The sequence below is a fragment of the Strigops habroptila genome, chromosome 4 (assembly GCF_004027225.2).
Source record: "Strigops habroptila isolate Jane chromosome 4, bStrHab1.2.pri, whole genome shotgun sequence".
In the NCBI taxonomy this organism is placed as follows: domain Eukaryota; kingdom Metazoa; phylum Chordata; class Aves; order Psittaciformes; family Psittacidae; genus Strigops; species Strigops habroptila.
The window spans coordinates 15,276,709-15,304,694 of record NC_046358.1 but is presented as its reverse complement, the minus strand read 5'-3'; the positions used below and the strand labels follow the sequence as shown (position 1 = coordinate 15,304,694).

The following is a 27,986-nucleotide window of genomic DNA, read 5'->3' as shown; positions in this document are numbered from 1 at the left end:
CGTGGTCTGAGCGTTAGGGGGCGTGGCTCTCTGCAGACGGGCCAATGAGCGGCGGAGGGGGGCGTGTCTGGGGCGGGGCTTGGCCGCGGCATGTGGCGCGGCGCGGAGTGCGGGCGGCTGCCGTTCCCCTGGGGCCGCGCCAGCTCCGGGCGTGCGGCTGCTGCCTCCGCCGGGGTAAGTGCCGCTTCCGCCCCGCTGGCCCAGGCCGGGCTTTGCGCCGGGCTGAGCCGCGTCGTGACGGAGTGACTGCGGGCGGGAGGTGGTTTGTCCTGGGCCTGAAGGAGAGGGTTTAGGGGGAACGCCGCGCCGGATGAGCGGCGGTGTCGGGTCTCGGAGGCAGGGGGGTTCGCGGAGCGGGTGTCGGTTTGAACCGCTGCGGGTCGTGACGGGGGCCGTGGCCTGGGAGGGGAGCAGGGGCTCGGCAGCCGTTTCCATGAATTCGCCACGGAAGTTGCTAATAAAGTTGCAACTCCCCTCCCCGTAGCAGTCGTGGCAGCGGGGGTTTGCGCTCACCCGCCGCTCCCCTGCAGTGCGATGCGTGTGTGCTCGTAGGTGGTCGTGTTCTTGGGGAGGGGGGAGCGAAGGAAACTCGGTTTCGTTGTGGGGAAGAGGGATGATTGACTCAGCAAGTAATTCTCTGCCTGAAATGGAACGTTTTTAGGCCCTACGGGCCACCTCCAAAATACGGTGCCTGGTAGCAGATCACCCTTCTGCGTGGCATCACAGATATGTAAACATAACTTGCGTCTGAATAAATAATGTTGAGTGTGTACAGTTGAGATTACCTTTGTAGATGGAATCCTGCTTTGTGTGGTACAGTGCTAAATCTTTCGCATTGTACCTTAAGTAAGGGTTTTCAGTAGGTCTAACTGTACCCTGGGCAATGTTTGCAAAGTGACAGCCAGAATCTGGTAAATGTTCTTTGACCAAGCTCTCAAATACAGCAGACTGTAGGGATATCCTGTCACAGTGGATCTTGTTCTGGTGGATTCATTGAATCCCTTAACTTTCCCCTCTGCTGTCTCCCAAACTTTGTCTTCTAGGATTGGCAAAGAAAAATCCTGCCAAGTAAGGTGCCTTGATGTCCTACACGTTAGCTGACTGAATCCCTGCCAGGCTTGGTCATGCAACAGCGCTCCTGTTTCCTGATAAAGTGAGTCAACTGACTGCTTACTGAAGGAACAAGCGCATAGAAATATTAATTCTCTGCACCTTGAGCTAAGTTGCCCCCTTGCTGAGTGAGGTAAACTCGCTGATAGTGAGCAGTTCGTGCCCTTTAGACCTCAGAGGGTTTGTGGTTGATCAGTACCTTTGTAAGCTAGTCTGTAAGGTGCATGTTGATGCAGTGTGTATCTCAAAAGTGCATGAATTTCTGTATTAATCTTACTTATCTGCTGTGATTATCCACTAGTATATATGTTAATGCAGTCCATTGCATGATAATGGCTAGTTTAGAAGGAATCTATAAATTTTTATTAGCTTTCACATCTGTAGTAGATTAATGCACTTGTTGTGCATGTTTACTGCTTGGTTCTAGTTTATATGTGTATAAACATAATGTACGTATACATGCATGTATTGTTTTAGTACTTTTCTGGGAGAAATGCCTCTGGGATTACATGCCTCTTAACACGGTGCAGACATCTTTATTTTTTGTTTTAATAGCAAATTCCCTGCTGGATTTATAAACCCACCTGCCAGAAAACAGACTTTGTATCTGGTTATTTGCTATTGAAATTCTAATTGGCACATCCGTGCAACCTGCAGACTCTGCCTTCTAAGGGAAGTCTCCTGGCATACACTTTTCCAAGGCAATGGGAGTAATTTGCAAGCGAAATGTCAAGATTTAGTGGTAAAAAACATTCATTCTGAAGACCTGATAACATATTTGAAATGTCTGGCTGCATACCCTGGATTACAGGGTTAGGTAATGTACGTGCTTTTAAATGTGGTAGCTTTTTCAGTGACTGACTGAATTTTCAAGGGAAAATGTTGCAGAGACATTAAGGAATGGGGATGTTAGTTTAAAGCAGTGCATGCTGGAAATGTCCAAGAATTTGCTTGAAGAAACCATGAAGAATTGATTTGTTTGGGTAGAGTTTCGTGCCTCTTTTTGTTTTGTTTGTTTTGGTTTCTTTTTAAGACATGGATTAAACTCTTCTCCATGAAGCTTTTAGTATACAGTTGTTCTGATGTCTCCCTGTGCTCTAATACACAATGTTAACTGAGCACATGTTGTCATCCATGCTTGAACATGGTTTTATAAACTGAAAGTGCTGTCAAGCAGGTCCAGCAAGAATTTATGCCACCATAATTGCAGTGAAAAATTATGGGGCACCTAGGTGTAGGAGGAATGAACTTTTTGCTCCGCTGTGTACCCACAAACCAGGTGTATTGCAGTGGCTTCTTCATCCTGGCTGACATGCATGTTCTGACTGATGCTGGGCTTATGGCTCAGAGCAGTGTTGCAGGTGACTAGGTGTCATGCACACGCATTTCCTCGCAGCCCTTATCTCCATATGGGGATCTTGTACATTGCCTGCCTGTGTGTGCTGAACAGATCCATCTGCTCTGACCTGCTTCTGTTCTCATTGCTGGACTGCACATACAGGAGTGTTCAGGCACTGTTAATGTCAGTTTTAGGTTTGGATTATCCTTGCCTTTTAATTGTTGCTTTGTGATTTATACAAACTTTTAATAGCAAGAGCAATTACTCACTGGGAAAGATACAGGAAAAAGCAGTCAATTCACCTCAGCTGCTGTGCAGTGGCTATGGTTCTTGTCATGTCTCCCATCCCTGGCAGTGTTCAAGGCCAGGTTCGACGGGTCTTTGAGCAACCTGGTCTTAGTGGAAGGTGTCCCTGCCCATGGCAGGAGGGTTGGAAATAGATGATCTTTAAGGTCCCTTCCAGCCCAAAGCATTCTGTGGTTCTATGGTATATGCTCTCTGTGGTGATGTGGTGATGTCTCTCGTGAGACCTCACTTGGAGTACTGTGTACAGTTCTAGTGTCCTCAACATAAAAAGGACATGGAGCTGTTGGAGCAAGTCCAGAGGAGGGCCATGAGGATAATCAGGGGGCTGGAGCACCTCCCGTATGAAGACAGCTGAGAAAGTTGGGGTTGTTCAGCCTGCAGAAGAGAAGGCTGCGTGGAGACCTCATAGCAGCCTTCCAGTATCTGAAAGGGGCCTACAAGGATGGTGGAGAGGGACTCTTCCTTAGGGACTGTAGTGGTAGGACAAGGGGTAATGGGTTCAAACTTAGACAGGGGAAGTTTAAGTTAGATATAAGGAAGAAGTTCTTTACAGTGAGGGTGGTGAAGCACTGGAATGGGTTGCCCAGGGAGGTTGTGAATGCTCCATCCCTGGCAGTGTTCAAAGCCAGGTCGGACAGAGCCTTGGGTGACATGGTTTAGTGCGAGGTGTCCCTGCCCATGGCAGGGGGGTTGGAACTAGATGATCTTAAGGTCCTTTCCAACCCTAACTATCTATGATTTTATGTTCATCCGTGGGGCTTGGGCTAAGGTTATCATTCTGTTGTACTTTGGAGTTCTGGGTTATGATTTTATAGACACGCTGCTCATGAGAGTCATCCGGTCCCTGCTCTCGCTGTTGTTCCTCGGGAGCCATCTGGTGACAACTGTGAACAATTACACCTTTGGCCTCTTCTGGGAGAGCCGACTGGTGACAGAAACAGCTTCCTGCCGCGTCCGTCCGTTCTTCCTTTCTTCCTTCCTTCCAACATCCTCCTTCTCCTCCAGAATAATTGCAATAGTATCTGAGAAGTTTAAAGATTTTTAATACTCTTGAAACCAGCCTGGTTCTTTTGCTAGGAACCAGCATGTTGCTGAATATGGTTCAGATCCTGCTTAGGGTTAGATACCTGTGGCTACTCCAGCCCTCATGAGGAGCACTGTGACTTGGAGGAGCGGGACTCAAGACTCCACTGAGAGGCACTGTGGCTACTCAAACTCCAGTGGCAAGGAAGTTGGCTACTTCAACCCCTATGGCACGTGCTGTGGCAACTCAAACTCCGGTGGCAAGCACTATGGCTACTCGAACCCCAGTGACAAGCATTTCAGCCACTTCAGTCTTCACAACAAGCACTGTAGCTACCCATACTCTGATGCCCAGTACCATGGCCACTCAAACTCTAGCAACAGGGACTGCAGCTACTTTTATCCCCGTAACAAACACTGCAGCCACTCAAACTCCAGCGACAAGTATGGTGGCTATTCAAACTTTGGCAACAGGCACTGCAGCTACTTTAATTCCTGCGGTGAGTGCTCCTCCAGTCTCTGGTGGGCAGTTTTCTAGATGGAGTGGAAGAACTGATTTTACTCCTACTCCTATGCAAAGGAATTCAATTCCCTTTGTACAAGAAGTAAGTGAAGAATCTTATGGTCATTATTAAAGGGGCCCTGCCTCCAGCTAGGTGAAGGAGAAGGACAACCAGGCTTAGTGGACTATGCGGATCAGATGGCCTGGCACATCAGTCCCACAGGAGTATAAGGCTCTAGTAGACACCGGTGCACAGTGTACCCTGATGCCATCAAGCCATCAAGAGGCAGATCCCATTAGTATTTCTGGAGTAACAGGGGATCCCAACAGCTGATTGTACTGAAATCAGCCTGACTGGGAAGGAGTGGCAAAAGCACCCTACTGTGACTGGTCCAGAGGCTTCATGTGTCATTGGCATAGACTATCTCAGGAGAGGGTACTTCAAGGACCCAAAAGGGTATCAATGGGCTTTTGGTATCGCTGCCTTGGAGACAGAGGAAATTAAGCAGCTGTCCACTTTGCCCGGTCTCTCAGAGGATCTTTCTGTTGTGGGGTTGCTGAAGGTCGAAGAACAAGAAGTGCCAGTCGTGCCTACAACAGTGCACCGGTGGCAATATTGCACCAACCTAGACTCCCTGATTCCCATCCATAAGCTGATCCGTAGACTGGAGAGCCAAGGAGTGATCAGCAGGACCCACTCACCCTTTAATAGCCCCATATGGCCAGTGTGAAAGTCTAACGGAGAGTGGAGACTAACAGTAGACTATCGTGGCCTGAATGAAGTCACACCACCATTGAGTGCTGCCGTACCAGACATACTAGAACTTCAATATGAACTGGAGTCAAAGGCAGCCAAGTGGTATGCCACAATTGACATTGCCAATGCATTTTTCTCAATCCCTTTGGCAGCGGAATGCAGGCCACAGTTTGCTTTCACTTTGAGGGGCGTCCAGTACACTTGGAACCGACTGCCCCAGGGGTGGAAACACAGCCCTACCATCTGCCATGGATTGATCCAGACTGCACTGGAACAGGGGCAAGCTCCAGAACACCTGCAATACATTGATGACATCATCGTGTGGGGTGATGCAGCGGAAGTTGTTTTTGGGAAAGGGAGGAAGATAATCCAAATCCTGCTGAAGGCCGGTTTTGCCATAAAACGGGGTAAGGTTAAGGGACCTGCACAGGAGATTCAGCTTTTGGGAATAAAATATAGTCAGATCCCCACAGATGTGATCAACAAGATAACAGCAATGTCTCCACCTACTAATAAGAAAGAAAACACAAGCTTTCCTAAGTGTTGTGGGGTTTTGGAGAATGCACATCCCAAATTACAGACCTGGAATAAGAATTATTTCAGATGGAGCCCTGAGCAACAACAAGCCTTTGAAGAAATTAAACAAGAAAGTTCATGCAGTAGTCCTCAGGCCAGTCTAGAAAGGGCAAGATGCGAAGAATGTGCTCTACACCACAGCTGGGGAGAATGGTCCTACCTGGAGCCTCTGGCAGAAAGCTCCAGGGGAGACTTGAGGTCAACCCCTCAGCTTTTGGAGTCGGGGATACAGAGGATCTGAGGCCAGCTACACTCCCACTGAAAAAGAGATACTGGCAGCCTATGGAGGGGGTCGAGCTGCTTCAGAAGTGATTGGCACTGAAGCGCAGCTCCTCTTGTGTGTGGTACTTAGTTACTGGCTGGGTTTAAACCACCACACTGTCCGGGGAACACAATTGGCATTGTCTTCCCTGAGCTCCAGCTGACTTGGTACCCGGCTGGAGAACTGCTTAAGCAATAGTTCGGCAAAACACTTGAGCTCATATGTCAGGGAATATGCACTGGTGTTAGATTTGTTTTATATATAAAAAAAAGGGGGGGGGGGAGGTAGAAAAAAGGGATTTAATGACATTTGCATTGAATTTATACTTGTTTGGCTTGAGGAGACTTTGTAGCACTTTAACTAAATCTGGGTTTAAATCGACTTAAGTTAAACTCACAATACAACTTGTGTGTGGACAGCAGGATGAAATCTCATTAATTTTAATAGGATGGAATATATTATTTTGCTGAGTTGTCTTCTCTATCTTTCTTTCTTTGGCTTCTCTGTATTAAAAAGGAGGATAAACCTTTCAACTCTTCCATCTCTTTGTGAAAATACTTTGACTGTTTCAGAGAAGTGATTGCATACAATATTTAATTTTTTTTTCTATGCTTTCAGCTCTGGTCCTACTGTATCCAGCCTTTTATTGACTTTTGCTTCCCCTAAAGGTGCAGTAAGTCCTGACAGTGAGAAAACAGCTACAAGGGTTTGCCTGGTAAGTTTCTACACTCAAAATTATTCTTTTTCTTTTGCTCCCTCTGGACAGATTTGAAACTGCTGTGAAACAAGTCCATTGGTAGAGTGAAATTTTGTAGAAGTTGGCAGAAACTGAGCAGATGAGTGAGGGCAAAATTCATCCCTATTTGTGAACTGGGAATAAATTGAAGAACAGGGAATAAAAGTAGAAGTGTTATCAATGCGAACTGGTTGAACGGAAATATTTGGGATCCATTTAAGATCAAGCAAGCCATTAATTGGAGAGGAGGCTAGTTCATGTGCTTGTGCTACCTCTTCCTTTCCTCATTTTTTCAACGTACATAATCCCCTGAATCTTACTATAGATTATTTTTTGTTTCTAAGTAAGTGATGTATGTTATAGGAACACTCTTGCCCCTCTCCTTCAGAAAAGACAAATCCCACACTAGGTGTTTCTGGATGTTCCTGAGACGCTTTTCATGACACACTTACTAAATATATGCTTTCATACAAAAAGTAGACTGTCTTGTAGCTCATGCACGAAGCTGGATTTCAAGAGACTCAATTTTCATTTCCAGCTCTGACCAGTTCCTTCTATAGCCATACACAAATGGCTCAGTCTTCTCGCACCTCTTTTTCCACCCTATGAGATAGGGAAGGGTTGGCCTATCTTACCTACAGTCTGCTCTTTTGAACTGATGCCATGTTGTGCTGTGGGCTGACCTGTGTTAGGGAGGTTGGCCTGGTGTATTTGTGTCAGCAAAGCTCCTTTACATCGTCATCCTTTTGATGAAGTGTTGCATCCCAACTAGAAGAAAGTGCAGCAGGAGGGCCAGGAGACCTCCATGGATGGACAAGGAGCTGCTGAGGAAACTTAGAGGGAAAAAAGAAGCTTATAGAAGGTGGAAGCAAGGACAGGCGGCCTGGGAAGAATACAGGAGCATTGCCCGAGAAGCTAGGGACCAGGTTAGGAAAGCTAAGGCCCAGCTAGAATTAAGTTTGGCAAGGGATGTAAAAGATAACAGGAAAGGATTCTATAGATACATAGCAAATAAAAGACAGGCTAGGGACAATGTAGGCCCTCTCCAGAAGCTATCAGGAGAACTGGCTACCATGGATTTGGAGAAGGCTGAGGTTCTTAATGACTTCTTTGCCTCAGTCTTCACCAGCAAATGCTCTGACCACACAACCCAAGTCTTGGAAAGCAAATGCAGGGACTGTGAGAATGAAGACCTTAGGCCCACTGTAGGAGAGGATCAGGTTCGAGACCATCTTAAGAACCTGAACGTGCACAAGTCCATGGGACCTGATGAAATCCATCCACGGGTCCTGAAGGAGCTGGCGAATGAAGTTGCTAAACCACTGTCCATCATATTCGAAAAATCCTGGCAGTCAGGTGAAGTTCCCGATGACTGGAAGAAGGGTAATATAACCCCCATTTTCAAGAAGGGGAAGGTGGAAGACCCGGGGAACTACAGACCAGTCAGCCTCACCTCTGTGCCTGGCAAAATCTTGGAACAGTTTCTGCTGGAAAACATGCTAAGGCACATGAAAAACAACGAGGTGGTTGGTGACAGCCAACATGGCTTCACTAAGGGGAAATCCTGCCTGACCAATTTGGTGGCCTTCTATGATGGAGCCACGGAACTGATGGACAGGGGCAGAGCAGTTGACGTCATCTACCTGGACTTGTGCAAAGCATTCGACACTGTCCCACATGACATCCTTGTCTCTAAATTGGAGAGACATCAATTTGATAGATGGACCACTCGGTGGATAAAAAACTGGCTCGATGGCCGCACGCAAAGAGTTGTGGTAAATGGCTCGATGTCCAGTTGGAAACCTGTAACGAGTGGTGTCCCTCAGGGATCGGTGTTGGGACCGGTCCTGTTCAACATCTTTGTCGGCGACATGGACAGTGGGATTGAGTGCGCCCTCAGCAAGTTTGCCGATGACACCAAGCTGTGTGGTTCGGTTGATACGCTGGAGGGAAGGGATGCCATCCAGAGGGACCTTGACACGCTTGTGAGGTGGGCCGATGCCAACCTTATGAAGTTTAACCAAGCCAAGTGCAAGGTCCTACACCTGGGTCGGGGCAACCCCAGGCACTGCTACAGGCTGGGCTGAGAAGAGATTCAGAGCAGCCCTGCAGAAAAGGACTTGGGGGTGTTGGTTGACGAGAAGCTTAACATGAGCCAGCAGTGTGCGCTGGCAGCCCAGAAAGCCAACCGTATCCTGGGCTGCATCAAAAGAAGCGTGACCAGCAGGTCGAAGGAGGTGATCCTGCTCCTCTACTCTGCTCTAGTGAGACCCCACTTGGAGTACTGCGTACAGTTCTGGTGTCCTCAACATAAAAAGGACATGGAGCTGTTGGAGCGAGTCCAGAGGACGGCCACGAAGATGATAAGAGGGCTGGAGCACCTCCCATATGAAGACAGGCCGAGAAAGTTGGGGCTGTTCAGCCTGGAGAAGAGAAGGCTGCGTGGTGACCTCATAGCAGCCTTCCAGTATCTGAAGGGGGTCTACAAGGATGCTGGGGAGGGACTCTTCCTTAGGGACTGTAGTGGTAGGACAAGGGGTAATGGGTTCAAACTTAAACAGGGGAAGTTTAGATTAGATATAAGGAAGAAGTTCTTTACAGTGAGGGTGGTGAAGCACTGGAATGGGTTGCCCAGGGAGGTTGTGGATGCTCCATCCCTGGCGGTGTTCAAGGCCAGGCTGGACAGAGCCTTGAGCCACATGGTTTAGGGCAAGGTGTCCCTGCCCATGGCAGGGGGGTTGGAACTAGATGATCTTAAGGTCCTTTCCAACCCTTACGATTCTATGATTCTATGATTCTATGAAACTTCCCATCATTAGTGTGTCTATTTTGCTGGCAGTGGCATCTGGACTTACGTTCCCATATCTAATTGAAAAAGGAGAGCATGGTAAAAAAAAAACCCAACTCTTTTTTGTCTTTTTTGGCTGTGAGATGAACAGGAGATTGGCTTATTAAGGGGGTTAAGGATGGGAGTTTCTGGTGGGTGAGAAATGCCCAATGATAAATTGAAATTTTCAATGTCCAAGCAAAGAGCATTTACTCCCTAGTTCTCTACCTGCAGTAAATAGGTGTTAGTCTAATTGGTAACTTAATAAACAATAAATATTGCTATAAAATTTTTTTTTTCTGCCTTTCTCAGCTGTGCTAATCAAGTTTGTTTTTTTGTTTTTTTTTTTTTTTTTCCTGCTGAGACCAGTTTTCTTTTAAGTTGTTGTTTCTTCCCGTTTCTAAAACTCTCCCTATCCTAGCTGATCTGGAAAGATGATGCTGTCACTAGGATTTCACAGCAATTTATGTGAAGCTTCAATGTGAATTTCTGACACTCTGACTTGCTGAGGCTTAAAAAAAGGATCAGAGTGGCTCCTTCCTCTAAACTAAAACATTCTATACCCAGGTTTCATTTTTTAAGAAGTATTTTGTTTGGAAAATATTTCATTTATGAGCATGATGGAAGGTGCTGGGACAACTGTAGGCATGACCAGCTGTGTGCGAAAGTCTGTGTGCGAAAACTTGAGACCATCTTTGAAATAAGCAAACACACTCCCTCCTTAAGCTTTTTTTTAAATTTATTATTAGTCCTTTTTATTAATGAATCAACATAAAAAGGACATGGAGCTGTTGGAGCGAGTCCAGAGGAGGGCCACGAGGATGATAAGAGGGCTGGAGCACCTCCCGTATGAAGACAGGCTGAGAGAGTTGGGGCTGTTCAGCCTGGAGAAGAGAAGGCTGCGTGGAGACCTCATAGCAGCCTTCCAGTATCTGAAGGGGGTCTACAAGGATGCTGGGGAGGGACTCTTCCTTAGGGACTGTGGTGGTAGGACAAGGGGTAATGGGTTCAAACTTAAACAGGGGAAGTTTAAGTTAGATATAAGGAAGAAGTTCTTTACAGTGAGGGTGGTGAAGCACTGGAATGGGTTGCCCAGGGAGGTTGTGGATGCTCCATCCCTGGCGGTGTTCAAGGCCAGGTTGGACAGAGCCTTGGACCACGTTGTTTAGTGCAAGGTGTCCCTGCCCATGGCAGGGGGGTTGGAACTAGATGATCTTAAGGTCCTTTCCAATCCTTACGATTCTATGAATCCTAATTATCTAGAGCTTTACAAAATGCATGAATCCTATTTAATCTTTCCAGTTTGTTTTTATACATGAGGTTTTTTTTTTCTGAGATAATCATAGTAACTTCCTTAGTTTGTGATACAGATGATGTAGTGTCTTTACAGTATTTGCTTAGGCTGGTGTAGAACTGTAAAGCCTGATGTATCTCACATGCTTTCCATGCCTGGAAATGGCCTTGTTTGCCAGAACACCAGCTCCTGCATTGTCTCAATATGGTACTGCTACGCAGAGCTCCTTTAGGAACAAGAAATGTAAGTGCTGTGGCTGAAGACTACCTCTCACCTGGTAGTGAGGTGGAGCATAAAGCTTTGAAGGTGACATAGAAGCTTCTGTTCTTGAATTTGATCTTGAGCAGAAGTTGCAACTTGTGTTCTGTGAAACTCTTCTATGAAGAAAGGCTGAGAGAGCTGGGGCTGCTCAGCCCTGGCTCAGGGGGATCTTATCAATGTATATAAATACCTGAAGGGGGAGTGCTCTTTTCAGTGATGCTCAGTGGCAGTGACATCATCCCTGTGAACTGGGGCACTGAACCTGGAACAAAGCCTCTTCCGATGGAGAACCCTTCTTCTCCATGGTGGCTCACTTGAATATTATTTGCAGTCTGTCTTCTAAAGTCTTCATGGTTACTGGCATTAGGATAATAATTTTTGTACTTTCTGCTGATGAAGAGGTGTCTGATACACTGTCGTCGGGCTTAGAGCTGTGTTTTCAGGCTGTCTCATGCTTTTGCTAAATACATAAATGTTCTGTAGTCAAGAACAGGTTGTGCAAACGTTTTGTTGACGATAACTAAAACTTACTGATAGCTTAAGGTGCAGGCTAACCATGCAACTCAGTCACAGCTTCTGGTCTCAGACAAGTAATGTCACAATGTCCTGGTTGCTGGTTGGCATTGATTCTTTAATAAAGTGGAGCATGCCAAGTCTTTTCTCCATTAAAAGCAGCTGCGCTTTTTTTTTTTAGTACCATGACATGTTCTGTAAGACTTAATCATTGTTAAATGAAGATTTGCACTGTTGGCTCTGGCTAAAGACAGATTTCTGCGTGAAAGGCCAAAGTACCTCTTCTAAAGAGGCACTTCAGAGTTTGCAAAAAGAATAAAAGAGTGAACTTTGGAATTACAAAGGAGAGCTGGAAGAGCTGAGGGTTGTTGCCCAACATCCAGTGGAAATGTTCTTCCTTTTCCTTACTTATGTTTGAAAGTTGATGGCTTCATACTGCTGAAGCCTGATGCCCACTGGTTGTTAATGAAGAAGGTGAAAACCCAGCATCACTTGCAAACTTCCTTCATATTGCCTTGCCAGGGCACCTTTGTGCCTAACCATGCTTTAAGGCTAAGGGAACTGACTTTCTCTGCCTCTTTATTTTTTGGCCTTTTAGAAGTGAGCATTGGTGTTAGATTTACCCAAAAAAACCCTTGGGAATTTGCTCTTCCAGCTTCTTACTGAGATGGACACAGCCTTTCACAAAGGACCCTTCTGCCTCAAGTCCTGAGAAAATGCTGGTTCTCCACTAAGCTGACCCAAAATAGAGAGGGAAGCCGAAGAGGAGACTGATAGCCCTCTGACCCATGCAGTCACTTAAAACATAGCTCTGGACTTTTTGCTGATCTACTTTGGAAACTTTTGTGTTTCTGGATGATTTTAGGAGGCAAATACACGTTCTAGTCATTGATAGTTATCATGCCATAGCATGCGATGATCTTTAAGGTCACTTCCAACCTGAACCATGCTATGGTTCTATGATTCTTTTAGCATTGAGCAGTCATTGCTCTGGGACCATGCTTTGCTGTTTCAAGACTGTCTGAACTTTTTTCTCTGTTTCTGAGCAATCGATGGTATTGCCTGGTGATTTTGTAACATAGGGCACCATCACTGCTGTGCATAACTCTGCTGAAAACCAGTCACAGGTTTAAATTCCTCAGCAAACTTGCAGAACCTTGTGTTCTGGGTGGAGATGTGTCCTCTGTTTCTGCATGCCCAATATTAGTATTACAGCTACATGAACCGATAGAGGAGCATAATAATTACTCAGAAATATCTGGAGTGAAAGATAGGATTGCAACTATTAACTCCAGTGGAATTTATCTTGCCAGGAAATTGCTGACTGCAATAAAACTCTCTAGGGCAGGTGAGCAGACTGTAACACATCGGCGGCTTTATTTGCTCCAAAGTAACACTTGGTTAATTGTACCTTCAGGCTGAAGTCACTGCTTGTTTAAGTTTCTGTTAGCTCCAGACTTGGCAGTTTTGAATTTATGGCACCTCAGACACAATTTATTCCTGTGCATGTACACTGTCCTGGTTCTAGCTTCTAATGCCATCTCAGCAAGCATGAAGCACCCATGCTGCATAGTACCTGCTTCTGCAGGCACTTTGAGAAACCAAAATCATGAGCTTTCCTTTTACCCTTCTTGATCTCCTTTGTTCTGTATTAGCTCAGTGGCTGCAGAGCTCATGTGGGAGGCTCATGTGGGATGATTCCTTTGAAGATCTTGTTGAAAGCTGTTTAATTTGAAACATGTAGTAGGAAATGCCCTGCATATGGTCTCCTGTTCCCATGAGACAACAGCATGTCTGAAAACTTGATAGCTGTTTTGGGTGTGGATTAGACCAGGGAAGGTTGCTCTTGAGTCATAGTGCACGTTTTTATTGTTTGGAGGTATCTTTGTTGCCAGATTTATTATCCAGTTACAGCTTTATTCAGTTAACATAGTTGACAGTTCATTTTTCTGTATGTTAAACCTGGATTGTTTCAGATATTCTAAAACAAGCCACATTTTCATAAATGAAATTGCTGTCTCATCATTTTTCACAGGAAAAAGTGTCTCAGTAGTACTTCTCACCATCTGAACTGTATCACATGGCACTAATATGGGTGAGAAAGATTGATGGATGGGTAGTGCTGGTTTGGGGGGTTTACGCTTTAACAGGCTTTTTTCTCAGAGGCAAAATGTGATGGCAATGAAACCTTGGTGGTGCCAGTGTGGGTTGTCCTTGTTAGTGGGGTAGCAAATGCATAAGCTGTCTTGCCTTGTGCCCTAAGGAAGGAATACAGGTGGGGAACCGAGGCACAGAAAGGTGGAGATGGGCAAAGTTGGTAATAGTCAAAACAAAACTAACCAAAGAAAAAAACCAAACCCACCCATAAAAACCACTGTGGCTAAATGTGTAAAGATTGTGAATCCATAGCACTGCATTACTTCCACAGGATGCTGGAATGGGAGAAGGAGCCTGAGCTCTGGTTGTGTCACTGCCAATATGGGCTCTAACCACTAAAACCTCCTTCCTGTCTGGGTTCCTGGTAGGGAAAGGAAGATTGAGCAAGGAAGATTGCTGAAAATCTTGAACCTGAGTGATACAGCACTTTAATATCTGCGTGAATGAGGTACACTGTTCAGACTGCAATTAACCCACCTCTTGCGTGGAAATGGGTTTTTATTCAGTTTGTAGGAGAGTGGTGGTGTTGACCTTGCAGAGATGCTGTTCCTTATGAGCTTTGCATAGCCTTGGCCCTGTGGAACATACTGTACTTTTGTCAGCATGGACCCTGAAGTACTTCATAGTTGTGAAAATTTCAAGTGTTGGCCAAGTCCAAGTATGATCACAGAGTTTCTCAGCAAAGCTAGGCATTCCACCTCTTTGAAAGAGACTTTAAGGCGTTTTTTCTGTTTATGCAGAGCATCTTGAAGGTCCTGATCTGCCACGTTTGGCCATTTATGAGCAGAATAGATTTTCTTATAGAGTAATATGTGGTAGTTGGAGAAATATTTTAGCAGCTGCAAAATTCTTTTAAAAAGCACCATTTTACACCAGTCTTCCAGAGGATGCAGCAGCCTTCTCAGCGGCTGTCTGCTCAATGACATTGGATTATTCCTTGCTCTCTAGCTTAATAACTCTCATCTAAGTTAGTCAAATGTGAATCTAGAGGGTATGTTGGGTGTGCTGAGCAAGGATGCTGTCTCTGTTCTTTTGATGTCATTGTTTGCAACTGTTGTCATCTGTTGGCTCATTACCTGAAGCTTGTAGATGCTGCTGTAGGCATTGCAGTCACCTTTCCTGTGGGATGAGTGTCATGCAGATTGATAGGAGATTCAGCCATAGATGGGGAATAGATGTACTCCACTACAAACTGAAGGAGGTGGTGCATGTTTAAGGAAGAGGAGATGTATAACTTTATGGCTGCTTGATTAAGATGGTTTTGCATATTGGGCTGTTATTCTTAACACATTCCGGTGCGATGCAATTTGTGTGGACTTTCTGGCTTTGTAAGATTTTTAAAATCTTTTTTCTGGACATGTATCGGGAGAAACATCAGAAAAGGCAGCAGCAGACCAAACCGATGCCCATCCAATAACCTATTTAGGGAGAGAGCATGTCTGCTATTGTTGGACGGATGTGCCAGCAGTTCTGTAATACACGGCCAGCTGTCCAGTGTTATGCTCTGAAGAAGTTGTGTTGTAGGAAAAGGAATATAAGCGATTTTCTTCCAGACCTGAGCTGGCAATGTTTCTTTGAATCACATTTCAGAGTATGTTTAACTTGCGTCTTACTGTTGCAGTGGATCAGCCTTGAATGCTCTGCTGGCCTCATGTCAGCCCCAGGTGTTTGTCAGATTCAGCTTGTTGGTCACCATCCTAAGCTTGGCTGATGTATCCATAAGACTCAGTGATTTCTAGGCACATTTTCCTTCAAAACTGTCTCTGAAAATATAGAACTGTGCAGGTCCCACCTCAGTCATCTTCCCGGAGGAGCGTTTTGTTAGTACTGTAAATGGTGGGGACATGGAGACCCTGTATTGGGACAGCAAATAGACCTTTGACCATTGTATCCTGGGTTTTCTAAGGAAGTGGAAATGCTTCATGCTGTGCATGCGTCTTGGGAAGTGGAAGTAACTGTGTCCAGACCAGGGACTTAGTAATGCGTTTCCTCCCCTGTGATCTCTAACACTTCTCTGCTTCACAATCTCTGTTCAGCTAATTCTTCATTGTTGATAGCATGTGATGTTTTGTAGAAACAGCTTTGTAACTTGTCATTAGCTTTCTTCAGGAGCCAAAGGAACTTAATGGCTCTAAAGCTGCTCTTCAGAGAATGATGTAACTTCATCTGGTCATGCACAGCTGACAGTGGGTCAGCCACATGTGCCGTGGTGCTGCCCCTTCTATCTCCAGACCTACCCACGTGTGCAACTTCAGCCTCGGATGTAAGCTTGGGAAGCCAAATGCTTCTCAAGATTGCAGCACAGATTCCCTGTCTCCTGCATTTTAGCTTTGATTCACAAAATGTTGTGCTTGTCTTCCCTTAGCAAAATCTGGTTTAATTCTGTTTTTCAAAAGAGTGAAATATAGCACTTGTTTTGGGAGCTGACAAGAGATGAAGTGTTTAGCAGCAATTGCAAGTTGAAACCAGGCTTTATGTCTTCTCAGGTGGATGGGAGCATCATTGTCTGCAAAAGACATTCCACCCTTGTTTTGCCTGCTTTGTTGTTACACTTGGGATAGAAGTTTTCTTCACAGCTCTTTGGCCTGATTTCATGCCTAGTCCATGCACACTTGTAAGTATGAATTTTGGGGCAGTGTCTGCTGGCTCTTTGATGACAGCTCAAAGGAGCATGTCATCAAATGATGACATGACTTGCTTTGCTCACTTTGTACCTGTGATCTTTTTCCATGCTTTTTTGTCTAGTTCTACATCTCTTCTTTCACCTTGGTGCAGTCACTTGCATGCACCTGCAGCTGCTTAACCAGGAGCAGCTGAGGCTGGCTGGGTGGGCATGGAAGCAAGGGATTTATATTCCAAAGGTTTCACTTTGCTCCTGCAACATCAGCCCAATCAATGTTCCTTGAAATAATACAACCCCCCTCAATTCATTGGCTGGAGCACAGGGAGATCAGCAAGAAGGGAGGAATGCTTCTGAAAGCAGGCAATGCCCTCTGGATGTGTGTGTACGTTGTGAAGTCATCGGTCATTCAGTTGTTGACTCAAAGTTATTCTGGTTTTCCAGCATGCTTGTTCCCTGATGAGTTATAGCCATAGATGGTAAAAGTAAACTTTGAATTTTTCAGAGTTAGTCCTTTCCCAGATTTTATTTGTTGCTGTCTTCTGTGGTTTGGTTTGACTTTAATTTCCTTGGGGACGCTCTACAGATGGAGAAGTTAGTGCTCAAAGAGTAAATTTTGTCCTGGTTTATCAAAATTGCTTCTGATGGGAACAGTAGCATTCATTTCTTCCTTTTTGTTGTCTCTGACAGCCAAAGGATGGTTTATTCTGGGGAGCAACATGGTCTGGAGAAGAAGCTGTAGCTGGTGCTTTTCTGGGATGTAGGTGTGTATAGTGGGTGCTCAGTGGGCTCTCTGAGTACAAATGGAGCCTGTGGGACTGGCTAGAAGTGTGATGGGAAGACAGAAATGAAACTTATTGCTGGTAATTATAAAAGACAGTTGTTAAGTTGGGAAAAGTGATTTACAGATAATTGAGACTCTTGTTCTGGACTTATGGGATTGTGCTAAGGTGGAAGAAGCCAGAAAAAAGCCAACCCCTAGTTGGAGGTTCTGATATTTAATATAACGTCCCAAGCATCACCTGGACTGCGTTAAGGTATGACTGTATCTAGTTATCCCCTTGCTGGACTTGGAAATGAGCTGTTTGCTTATCTGTTGTACTTACAGTTTATGTATTGTTTGTCTGCTTCACATGCTCACTCGGCAATTTGTAAAGGGATTTTTATAATTGGCTAAAGAACGTTTAAAATTATTTTAAACTTGTAAGTTTCTACTGAGCACCTTGGGAGAGGGATTATCTGTTGGCTCCCGAGGAGGCAGTGTTTAGTGAAAGGGAAAGGGGAGACAGTCCTTTTGTGTCTGAGCTTGGTGTGTCCCCCTTAGCTGGTGCTGGCATAATCCAGAAAGGCTGCCAGGCGCTTTGGAAGAGGTGAGAGGCATTTACTAGTATTTTGCTTTCCTCTGGTGCTGTTGTAGTCAAGTGGGACCAAAGTCAGATGTGATGGGAAGGACTTCTGGTGTGTTAATGTGGTTGAGGATACAAAGCATCTCTGTGCACAAGGGACAGACAGCTGTGTTAATGCAACAGCTTCTAGACATTGAGTGTGATCAACATTTGATCTTACGAATATTTGTAGTTCTTGGGTCAGTTGAGATCAATTAAGATTTTTTTTTTTTTCTAAAAGTCTGAAATTTTAATTATAATTAAAACTATAACCCTCTGTGAGGGTTAGTTAGTATAATGACAGAGGTATTAGTAAAGTTAGGAAAAAAAATCACAATAATGAGACAGTGTTCTGTGTTTATTCATTGCCGTTTTCTTTAAAACAGTAAATGCATACATTATTGCACAGCAAATTCCTTCTCAGGGTCACTTCTTAGCCTATAAAATTTTGCTTCTGTAAGCCTTTTACCTTGAAAAGGGACAGCAAACATAAGCTGTACTCTTTAAAATGTAAAATTTACCCTTAATGATGTACTTTTTATTTTTTTATTATTTTTTTTTTCCCTGTGGGTCTCATAATGTATTTTTTTTCTTTTTTTCTGAATCTCTGCCTCTGACCTGAGGACTTTACAAAAATTGCACTCATTTCTGCATAACGTGTGAGAATGCAGGTTGACAAATTGTGCTCTGAGTGTCTTGGTGACGTACCTGTAGTGTCCATGAAAGAACCCAAGTCACTTGTTTTAAATTGAAAGATTTGGATTTAAAGCAAACTTTTCCTGTCTGACAGCAATAAGGATCTGTCTGCTCTAAGAAAATCTCTTGTGGGCAGAGTATTTCACATCTTCCCTTGCTTTCCGCCCTGCTCACAGTCTTGTCAACAGGAGTTTTCAATGATTAAACTACAGTTTATGCTAACAGTGACAGCAAGAGTGTGCTAAAGGCTAAGGCAAACTTGTGGAAGTGCCTTGTAATTCAGAACAGTGGGAAGTGTTGAAGTTATCTTGGCTGAATAATACAAATTCATATTACCAGCATGATGCTGAAAACATGGGGTTGCTTTCCTGAGTAGCTGATTCTTGTGTACTGTGCTACGGGGGCTGCAGTTATGTATCGCACAGGTCATCTCCTCTCTTGTGCTGGTTCTTTCAAGTCACACTAAGGTGCATTTGGAAAAGCAAGTGATGAGGAAGAATGAACCAAGTCAGTCTGAGCTGTGCGTGCACAGTGTGAAATGGGAGAGAGCCCCCCGCAAAGCTGGTGCTGGCTGGACACCAGGCACAGTCTCTGGTATGCAGGACTAGATGGGGCTGGTGAGCTGCCTTTCCCTTACAAGACTTATGTTGTCAGTTCAGACTTAGAAATGTTTTCAGCTGCAAAGTGGGATGGCACAGACATGAACTTCTGGCTGCAGTGAGAAACCTGCTCACACAAATGAGCATGATGCTGTGCACATTTATTCCAGGGAGAAAGCTACAGAGGAGTGCATAAGCTAAGGTCAGTGGTGCAAGTACTCTACAGTATGGTCCTTTCAGGCTCCCCTGCTCTCTGGGGAAGCAGATGTAGAAATGCTCCATCTATTTTCAACAGGCAAAGTAACTCTTTTTACTAGACTAAAAAAGGCAGGAAGGAGGCTTTAAGTTCCTTAGGGAACTTGTAGGGCAAATAGGGATGCTGAATTTGAGGCACTGCATGTTAGTATCAAGTTTTGTCCCCATCTTTGACTCTTTGATAGTCTAAGGTGCATCTGTATGTTGTCTGTCCTCTGCGAAGCTTGGGGTTGCTGTTTATATTTGACGCTTTTTTCAGGTAGGGTGGTTTTGAGGCTAAAACTCTGTTACCCTGTTTGGGGCCTTAGGACATAGAGTAAGGAGGAAAATTTTCCAAACAAAAGTTTCATGGTATGAAGCATCAAAATGGTGTAATATGGGAGTCAAAGCTGATAAACATTATCTTGGTCTTTCTTGGAGATAAAAAAAGGCTCTTATTCAGATTCTTAAATTCACAGGCATGATTGGGACTGAAGTTGAGAGCTCAGGGTGGAACTTCTTGCATGGATGGCTAGATCAGGGTCTTACGCGTGTTACTGATGACTGTTGGATGTTTTTCACTAAGCTATTTATATCATTCACACATGCTGTTCATTCTGTGTTGTGAACTGCCTTTGCATCTTCAACTGCAGTCATCACATACATCTCTGCGATGTCACACGGAGTTGAATCTCAGCAATCTTCTCTTTGAAGTCTTTGACATTTCTCCTCAGAACTGCAGGAGAACCAAAGCTTGCTACTGTGATAAGGAAGAGGGTTAGCCTTAAAACTACTTAAGGAAGAGACTTACAATTGGTCTTGTTCAGGCTGAACTGTTTGCAAGCTCATATACAGTTTTATAAGTCTTGGAAACAAGAGGGTAAATCCGGGTAGAAGCTGATGATGTGCTCTGAAGTCAATGGAAGCTGCTCCAGTGACTTCAAGGATGAGGGCCCATCCACAGGGACAGTGTTTCATGTGTGCATTGGTAATGAAGAAAAGACATTGCCTATTTACTGTTTTATGTGGGGAACTGAAGGCTTACTGTGGGTGTGAATCTTCCTCAGCAACGGCTCATGAGTCTATAATGTTTTGGAAGACATGAAATATTGGCTTTTGCTTGTTTTCAGTCAAAGTTTCTTTTAGTTTTTTGCAATGAGTAGGAAAAATCAAAACAGGAATCAGCTAAGGTTGATGCTTGATTTTGACTGACTTTGTGTAAGGGCAGGGCCAGGGCTATAGTTCCCATATTAACAGTGTGCTCAAGCTGGTGCAAACCCTTCTGCTGAGCCTGGGAACAACATTAAGGGTCCCAGAGTGAGTCAAAAGGCATCATCTCTGTGCTGCCCTACGCCTGTGGGGTTTGAGTTTGGCCATTTATACATGGCTTTTGACTTGAGCTGTTCTCTGTTGGGGCCTGAGGGAAGAAGAGCAATGTAGCCTATTTGAAGAAAGAGCCTGTCTGTGAACTTGGGAATGGTCTTCTCTTCCTGCCTCTGCGTCCTTGCCTGTATGTTGTATGTAATGATACTTGCCTGCATTTTGTTCATTTTTTTGCCCCCATTCCTGATGATATGAGTGTGTTTAGTAGAATACTTGATATAAATTGATTTCTTTTTTTTTTTCCCCTTTTTTTTTTTTAACAGGAATATTGCAGTGGATCTGAAAGTGAGATAAGAAAGAATTGCTCCTGGGAAAAGAAGCTTCCCTGCAAGGCCAACCGTGAAGATGTGGACTACCGTTGTATTCTTCCTGCTGATTTCTTTCTGTATATGTGAACACAGGTTTTCTGTCCTGAAAGGGAGAGGAGTCCATGTAGTGCGAATAAACATGCTTACAACTGAAAAGGAGTGCAGGCAGGCTTGTCAAAGCCTGGGTGCTTCAGGTGAGGGTCTTGTTCTTTAGCTGAAATTTCAGCTGGGTTTTCTGTTCTTTAAAGGTCTCTTCTGCTCCCCTGACAACTGTCATTCTTAATTTCAGTTGTTTACAGGCATTTATAGTTATGGCTCCTCTGTGCAGTCCTGTGGTGCTAAATAACTGATTAAACTGAATCCAGAACAACTATTTCCCAGGGCCCTTCTAGCTTCTGTAAGAAGCAGCATGCATGTGGTTTTAGTGTGCACTGGTAGCTTGCAAACAGTGTTAGGTCACTTGACTTGAAAATGATTATTCTGTGCTGCCAGATGTTTGCAAGTGAACAGTGCTCTTGTAGATGGCTGCACTGGAATGAATAGTCTTTGCTCACTGGTATTTGTGTGTGTTTTTTCTACCTACCTTAGAAGAAACCAGTTGTATCCTGCAATGAAGGGTTAAACAAGTTTGGGGGGATGAGAGCCTTCTGCTTTCTACTTCTGAGGTGTCTTTAAAAAGCACTAAACTTCTAAATGAGTTTTGCAGAGTTGTCCTTATGAAGGACCTGACCTTATCTAGCCACATGTGAAAGCTTGTGGCACCTACAAACAACTGGTGATGCTGTAGTGAAGATGAGACCTTGGTTCAGGTGGATGAATGTCTGACAATCAGATTGATAGGAGTATCGTAAAGATGCCTTTTTTAAAGCCCAGTGGTTTCAAACCTTTATTTTAAACATGAGACATCATTTTCATGGTGGAAAGAGAGCACCTTTATGAACTGTTTTATCTAGGAGGTAAAATGTGAGTGGGTTTGTCTCCCAGGCACCAGAGCTTTGAAAACTCCAACTTCTTTTTAAGGTGGTAAACCATAGAGAGATGACACATTCACACTGACTCTGCTGACACTTAGGGTCTGTAGCACTGCATGTTTGTCTGTTTCACCTGAAAATCTCTAAACACTGCACGTGTCATTTTAACTTCCTGATATTTTGGTAAGTGTAGAAAAGGTGCTATCAGCTGCCTCATCTGAGGGATGTGAGGAATTTAGTCTGTCATCGGGGCTGGGAGATGAGCTGAGTGCATGCTTCATCTTGTGGCTGACTTCAACCAGTGGTTTTGGTTTTTTTTTTTTATGCCCTTCACCTTGTTCTCTCCTGATGTTTTGTACAGAGCAAGTCCAGTTGAGTGTTGGCTTTACTGGGCAGAAGGAGTGGACCCTCTGGAATTAGGTGACACGTTCCATCCTCAGGATGCTGCACAAAACTGAACCCAAAATCATAAACCTTTTCAGGTTTTATGTATTAAACCCACTGAAGCAATTTAATTCCTAGTTGTTACTTGATGGCCAATCTGCTGCACTATCTGGTGTCAAGGGAGGTAGAAAAGGTGCAAGCTCTTGATATCAATGTATTAGCCACATGCATAGAAAGAAGGATGTGAAATGTCTTTAAAAAAAAAATAAAAATAAAACCCTAAGTTTTAAGATCAGCATTACTGCTCTTGTTCTCCATTCTCACCTTCCCCAAAGTGTATTTATTTTTGTGCTTTCTTTCATTACAGACGTGAGGCCTGAGGCTTACATGTCAGAATAGTTATACCTATGTAACTGTCAGTAAAGGAGCAGTGGTTGTTATTTTTTAAGGTAGTATAGTGTTAAGTTGCAGGCCAAGGTTGCATGGGGAGGCGTCTTCATAGTTACATTGCTTGGAGAAGTGGAAAAATAACATTCCTGGCTGGTTAGCTTTCTTCTGTAGATGTAGTTTATACCCTTACTGTCATAACATCACTAACTTAGAGAAGTAGTGCAGCTGTCACAAAAAGAACTTTTGCCAGTACACTCACCGCTCAGATGTGCCCTCCAGAAAAGGGAATGGTTGCTGGCCTAGCTATTCCAGCATTGCCTTCAAATATCCACGCCATCAGCCAGGATACAGAGTTAGCAAACTAACATATCACAAAACAGAACCCTAACCATTCTATGATTGTACCAATATCATGAGACAGTTTGACACTTCAACTGCATGCTAATAAAAGCAGCAAAACTCTCTAGGGCTGACAACATGGGTAGTAGATTTAACCTCCGTTTGTTGTCTAATGCAATGGGTTCGAGTCTCCAGATGCTGCTAGGGCAAGTGATGGGCTCAGGCACCCATCTTAGCAAAGATCTGGCAATCCAGGGTTCCCAGATGCTTCATGAACATGGTGAACCTGTGTTGGGAGGTAAGACCATGCTCTTCCATTTGCATCCTCAGCCATATTCAGAGCTCTCCCAAGTTTCTTCTATGGTGGCCAGCCCATATATGTTCACCAGTCTTCTATGGTAGCCAGGCCAATCCCTGGAGGGGAACATCCTGGCCATCTGAGCAATTTGGCTCCGAGAATGTACTTTTGAGCTATCCTGCATGCTCTGGGAAAAATAAAGGAAAAATATGACATGGCTGCAAGAGCAAATAGTCCTTCTCACTAATTCCACAATACAGCTGCTTACCTGGCTTCTGCTTGCCTTTGCGTACCTGCAATTTCTTTCCAGTAACAGCAGGCTTAAGCATGAAGTAAACCAGTTTGGTAGGGAAGACCTTGGCATCTGCCTACATAATTTCCTTTCAGAATAGCTCTGAAGAGTTTTTGTTGTCCTTCCATATTTTTTTTCCTTATTTTTTTCCTTCTGTCTCCTAATTGGAGGTGAGCAAAAAGGATCCACTGGGTGGCATATATCTTGCAGTGGACATGTCAGCTGGAGCCTCAATCTGGAGTTGCATCAAGGAGAGTATTAATCAGTACAGCTCAATAGAGGTGTCTGGTTGCCCTGGGGAGTAACAGGGAAGTCGTGAGCAGCTGGATACCATCCTGATGGCAGCAGAAACCAGGGTGCTTTAATGATGCTGACCTCATTAGTCTCTTGATCTTTCTGAGCTGACTGACTTAGATATGTAGCCAGTGCAAGAGATGCTTATGGCTTTTTATTTTCCCCTTCCCCAGAAATGGGAAATGGCATGATTTACAGTAGTAGATGGCCTGCATTTCTCCACTAGCATGACTCATCAGGTGAGGGACAGGAGGTGGGATTTGGAATCAGGGCACATCCAAACATGCTTTCATTTCTGAGGAGTGGATTTTAATTTCTTGAAGTGTAATTGGTTCAGCAAATGAAGAGTAAATTTCTGTGGAACTCCAAGCACTGAGATGATAGCTCTCTCCCATGGGTGATGAGACGAGTGGCTTGTCAGTTTCAGCTCACTTCCCCTCACCCTACCCCCCATTAAGACATGTACATTAATGCTAGTGTTTAGATGGGTCCAAACTGTAGAGCACTCTCTTTGTCATTGTCTGGGTGAGTAAATTGCTGCTGTTAGGAGATATTGGTGCCATAAGACAAGTAGGTAGGTAGGCTGCAGCTGCTATATTGATTTAATTAATTTTCCAGTTATTTTCACTAAGGCTGAGTTAGGATCCCTTAAGGCCTGACCTTCCAGCTGTTGTGGTTGCGGTTTAGTTTGGTTTTGTTTTTAATTCTTTAATTACAGACCTGAAGCAGCGCATTCAGTATACAGTGTCTAGTGACCCTATTGGTTAAACCCTTGAACTGGCCAGGTTGGACAGAGCCTTGGGCAACCTGATCTAGTGGAAGGCGTCCCTGCCCATGGCAGAGGGGTCAGAACTACGTGATCTTAAGGTCCTTTCCAACCCAAACCATTCTATGATTCTATGACTTTATTTTCTCTGCTGTTTTCAGGTAACCATCACTGTAGTTGGTCTGTGCCCTACCAGAATTATTGCATCCTCTTGCAGTGTCACCAGCTGAGTGTGTGCCAGAATGCGGGAGAACAAGACATCAAAGATCTGCTTGGAGGTAGTACCATGCTTCAGGCTCCTGCTAAATCCAGGATTCTTGTCCTTTTGCTTTAAATGCCTATGCTTACACATTGACTGGGTTTTAGCAGAGACAAGTGGATTGTGAGATGCCTGCAGGATGATTCTGTAGGTGAACTTGGTCCGCTGGAAAAACTGTTTCATTAGCCTTGTGAGGACTCCGGCACTTATATGTGCATGATGTGCCTTTGAGTAACTCGCGTAACTGTTGCTGAGTAACAGTTTGTCACCATATTGAACACGTCATTCATTCAAGCCGTTTGCACTCCACACACCCTCCTTTGGAAAATAAAGGCATAACAGATGTATTTATATTTTTTAAGAGAAAGGAAAAATGCCTTGGCATTGCTTTTCCTGAGATCGCCAGGATTTTGTGCCAGAGGCAGCAGGCTGCTTCTATAATGGGAGCAGCCTTAGCAATTGCTCATGGTGACTTTACAGCGCCAGGGTCTTCAATTTTAATTAAGTGACACAGTAACAAAATGGAGCTCAGTGGAAATTGGGGAATCAATTTTCTACAGTATGTTTCAAGAGTTTGCTGTACCCAAGTTTTGGGGTTTTTTTTAGAAAAAATAAGTTTGTTCATGGTTCTTTTGGGTTGGCAAAGCTTTCTTTGCAATGTAGCAACCAGACTTTTGATAAGCAAAGGTCTTTGATGGGATTTATGTCACTATAAATCTAGGTCACTAATTGTGAAGGAATTTCTTCTGAAGTATGAAGGTGTAAGCGGAAATTTCCACTCAGTTTTGAGAGGTGAAAATTATGAATCTAAGCATGAAAGCTTTGTTGATGCTGTGTAACTTTGAAAGTGTGAGAGCTTCTTCTCAGGAGCTGGCATTTGTAATGCTACTCCTGTTGATAATGTGCTTCTGCATTGCAGCTCTGGACTTCCTTACCCCCCTTTTGTGGAAATAATTCCTTGGTTGGGCAAATGCCAGAGGTCTGTGGCAAAAACAAACAACGAACAACATCTCTCCCCTCCCCTCCAAAAAAAGTTGCTAATTTTAGGACTGATTTATTCCAGTTGTACCACATGTGCTGCAGAATGTGTTCTGGTTTGCATGTTGTGGGTTTGAAGTCAGATTTGATCTTGAGAGTTTATGATACTCATTGTTTTTGTCTTTTTGAAGAAATTGCCGCTGGGAAAAGGGAAACAATCCTGTTTCACCACCAAAGCTACCCGCAGAAAAAGAGGAGGATCGTGAATGCGCACGTTGACCGAAACAACGTGGAAAACCTGTCCTCCTTACCTGCTCAGACTCGCAAGATTCACTCAAGGCATTTGCTTGAGGCTGAGAGTGGAAATATAACAACAAATGCAAGAAAAACATTTGCAAGCAATGCTACCACCACCATAGCAACCACCACCACTGCCACAGACATAACAACAAATGTTATAAATGCAAGTGTCCTCACTTCAGCCTATGAAACAACTGCTAAAGCCTCAACCACCCATGGAGTTCCTAGTCATCTTGCTATAGCCATGTCATCTGCTGTATCTTCTCCCACATCTGGTAACATCTTTGCTTCCACTTCCAGCCATGTCACCAAGCGTGTGACCACCACTGAGAAATCAGGAAATAGTAGCTCTGTCTCAGTATTGTCTGCCACTTCTGCTCTCCTCACTGTCACTTCAGGTACTCCAATGCCTCAGACAGAGCAGTTTAACCCGGCCATCACCACCACCAGCACTCCCCACTCTAGTAGCCCTGCCGCTAGTGGAGCTGGCCTGAAGACACTGAGCACAACACCGGCCACCCTCATCCCGCCAGATGTAGGAACATCTGCTGCTACTTCCACTCATGCCATGGCAGTTACCCCCCTAGAGAGTTCTCACTCTGCAAATCCACTGCCTATTACATTGCCAAATCTAGATTCAGAAGCAAGTACAACTACAACATCCTTGAGTAAATCAACTTCTCATATGGGCTCTACAAGAAGTGCCACAGTTTTAACTACTGCCAATATAGCAGAAACTGTGACTGGGCATGGGATAAAGTCAACAGCTCACATTTTTTCAACAGCCACTGTTCCAGCAGATGCACCCAAAGCAACAGTTTCGGGCCTTGCAGAAACTCAGGACATGGACAATGAGTATCTTCTCATTGCAGCCGAGCCCCTGACACAGTACTTGGTGGATAAAAGTTTGCTTCTTGCAGTGCTTTTAGTTGGTACGTTTTTTTTCATAACTGTTATAGTTCTTTTCCTTATGCAGGCCTACGAGAGCTACAAGAAGAAGGATTACACACAAGTGGATTACCTGATCAATGGAATGTATGTGGACTCTGAGATGTGAAAGGGTAGGGATAAAACAGTGGGCAGAGAGATGGAAAGGAGATTGAAACCCTGCCTGACTTGTTTTTCTTTCCTATTTGCCTATAACACAAACTGAAAGTGCTTCCAAATTTACTTGTAGTGCAATTGAGGAGAAATGCCATGTACTGTATTAAGAAAAAAGTTATTTTTTATTCAACTGTGCCACAGGTTGCTGTAAAAATAATTTTAAAAAGAAGTATTAATTTTTAAAACTTCCATAATGCACAATAGCTTTGGCTGTTATTTTTCATTGCAAACCATACCTCACAAGGGGGAAGCCATCATCCTTGGAACATGCTGTGGCACTTTCTCAACTTTTTACAGTGCAAGTTACTTGTGTTTTATTTGTTTCACATGGGCTGCTCTGAAAACAGAGCAAAGGATGCTCTCACCTTTTGTGAAGCGCTCTGAAATCTCAAGATGAGAAGTGCGGAGTATTGCTGCAACAGGGAACTTCTAATCCAATGTGTGTCATGTTTCAGTATGCCTCTTGCTTGTAAAGAGGTCTGTTTACAAGCCATTGTGAACTCTGTTTACTGCTAACCCAAGATATCTTTTAACCATGGAGCGGATTATTGTGCCTCTGCACTTAAATGATCTTATTTTTGTATTCACTTAATAAATGGGGCCCTGGAAGGGCATATCTTGTTGCGCTTCTGTTTTCATTCCTGTCCCTGACAGTTCAGAAGCAGGCAAGTGGCTTTGAGGGCAAATTAGCTCTACTTCAGTATTTCAAGTATGGGAGCTTTG

The 27,986-nt window shown here is 44.2% G+C and overlaps 1 protein-coding gene across 10 annotated transcripts; it reads left to right on the top strand.

Moving 5' to 3' along the window:
* Window positions 1-92: 92 nt before the first annotated feature.
* LOC115607177 (uncharacterized protein C11orf24-like) lies at window positions 93-27,884 on the top strand. Of its 10 annotated transcripts, none has more exons than XM_030484113.1 (7): window positions 93-174; window positions 1,044-1,153; window positions 6,544-6,590; window positions 16,150-16,277; window positions 20,844-21,082; window positions 24,784-24,900; window positions 26,051-27,884. In XM_030484113.1, exons 5-7 carry the CDS (start codon window positions 20,926-20,928, stop codon window positions 27,214-27,216), a joined length of 1,440 nt encoding a protein of 479 aa, XP_030339973.1. In that variant the 5' UTR covers window positions 93-174; window positions 1,044-1,153; window positions 6,544-6,590; window positions 16,150-16,277; window positions 20,844-20,925; the 3' UTR covers window positions 27,217-27,884. The 10 variants fall into 10 exon arrangements, with proteins under 10 accessions (XP_030339973.1, XP_030339969.1, XP_030339971.1 ...); XM_030484109.1 differs by having other exon boundaries at window positions 6,494-6,590; XM_030484111.1 differs by lacking the exon at window positions 16,150-16,277.
* Window positions 27,885-27,986: the final 102 nt, after the last annotated feature.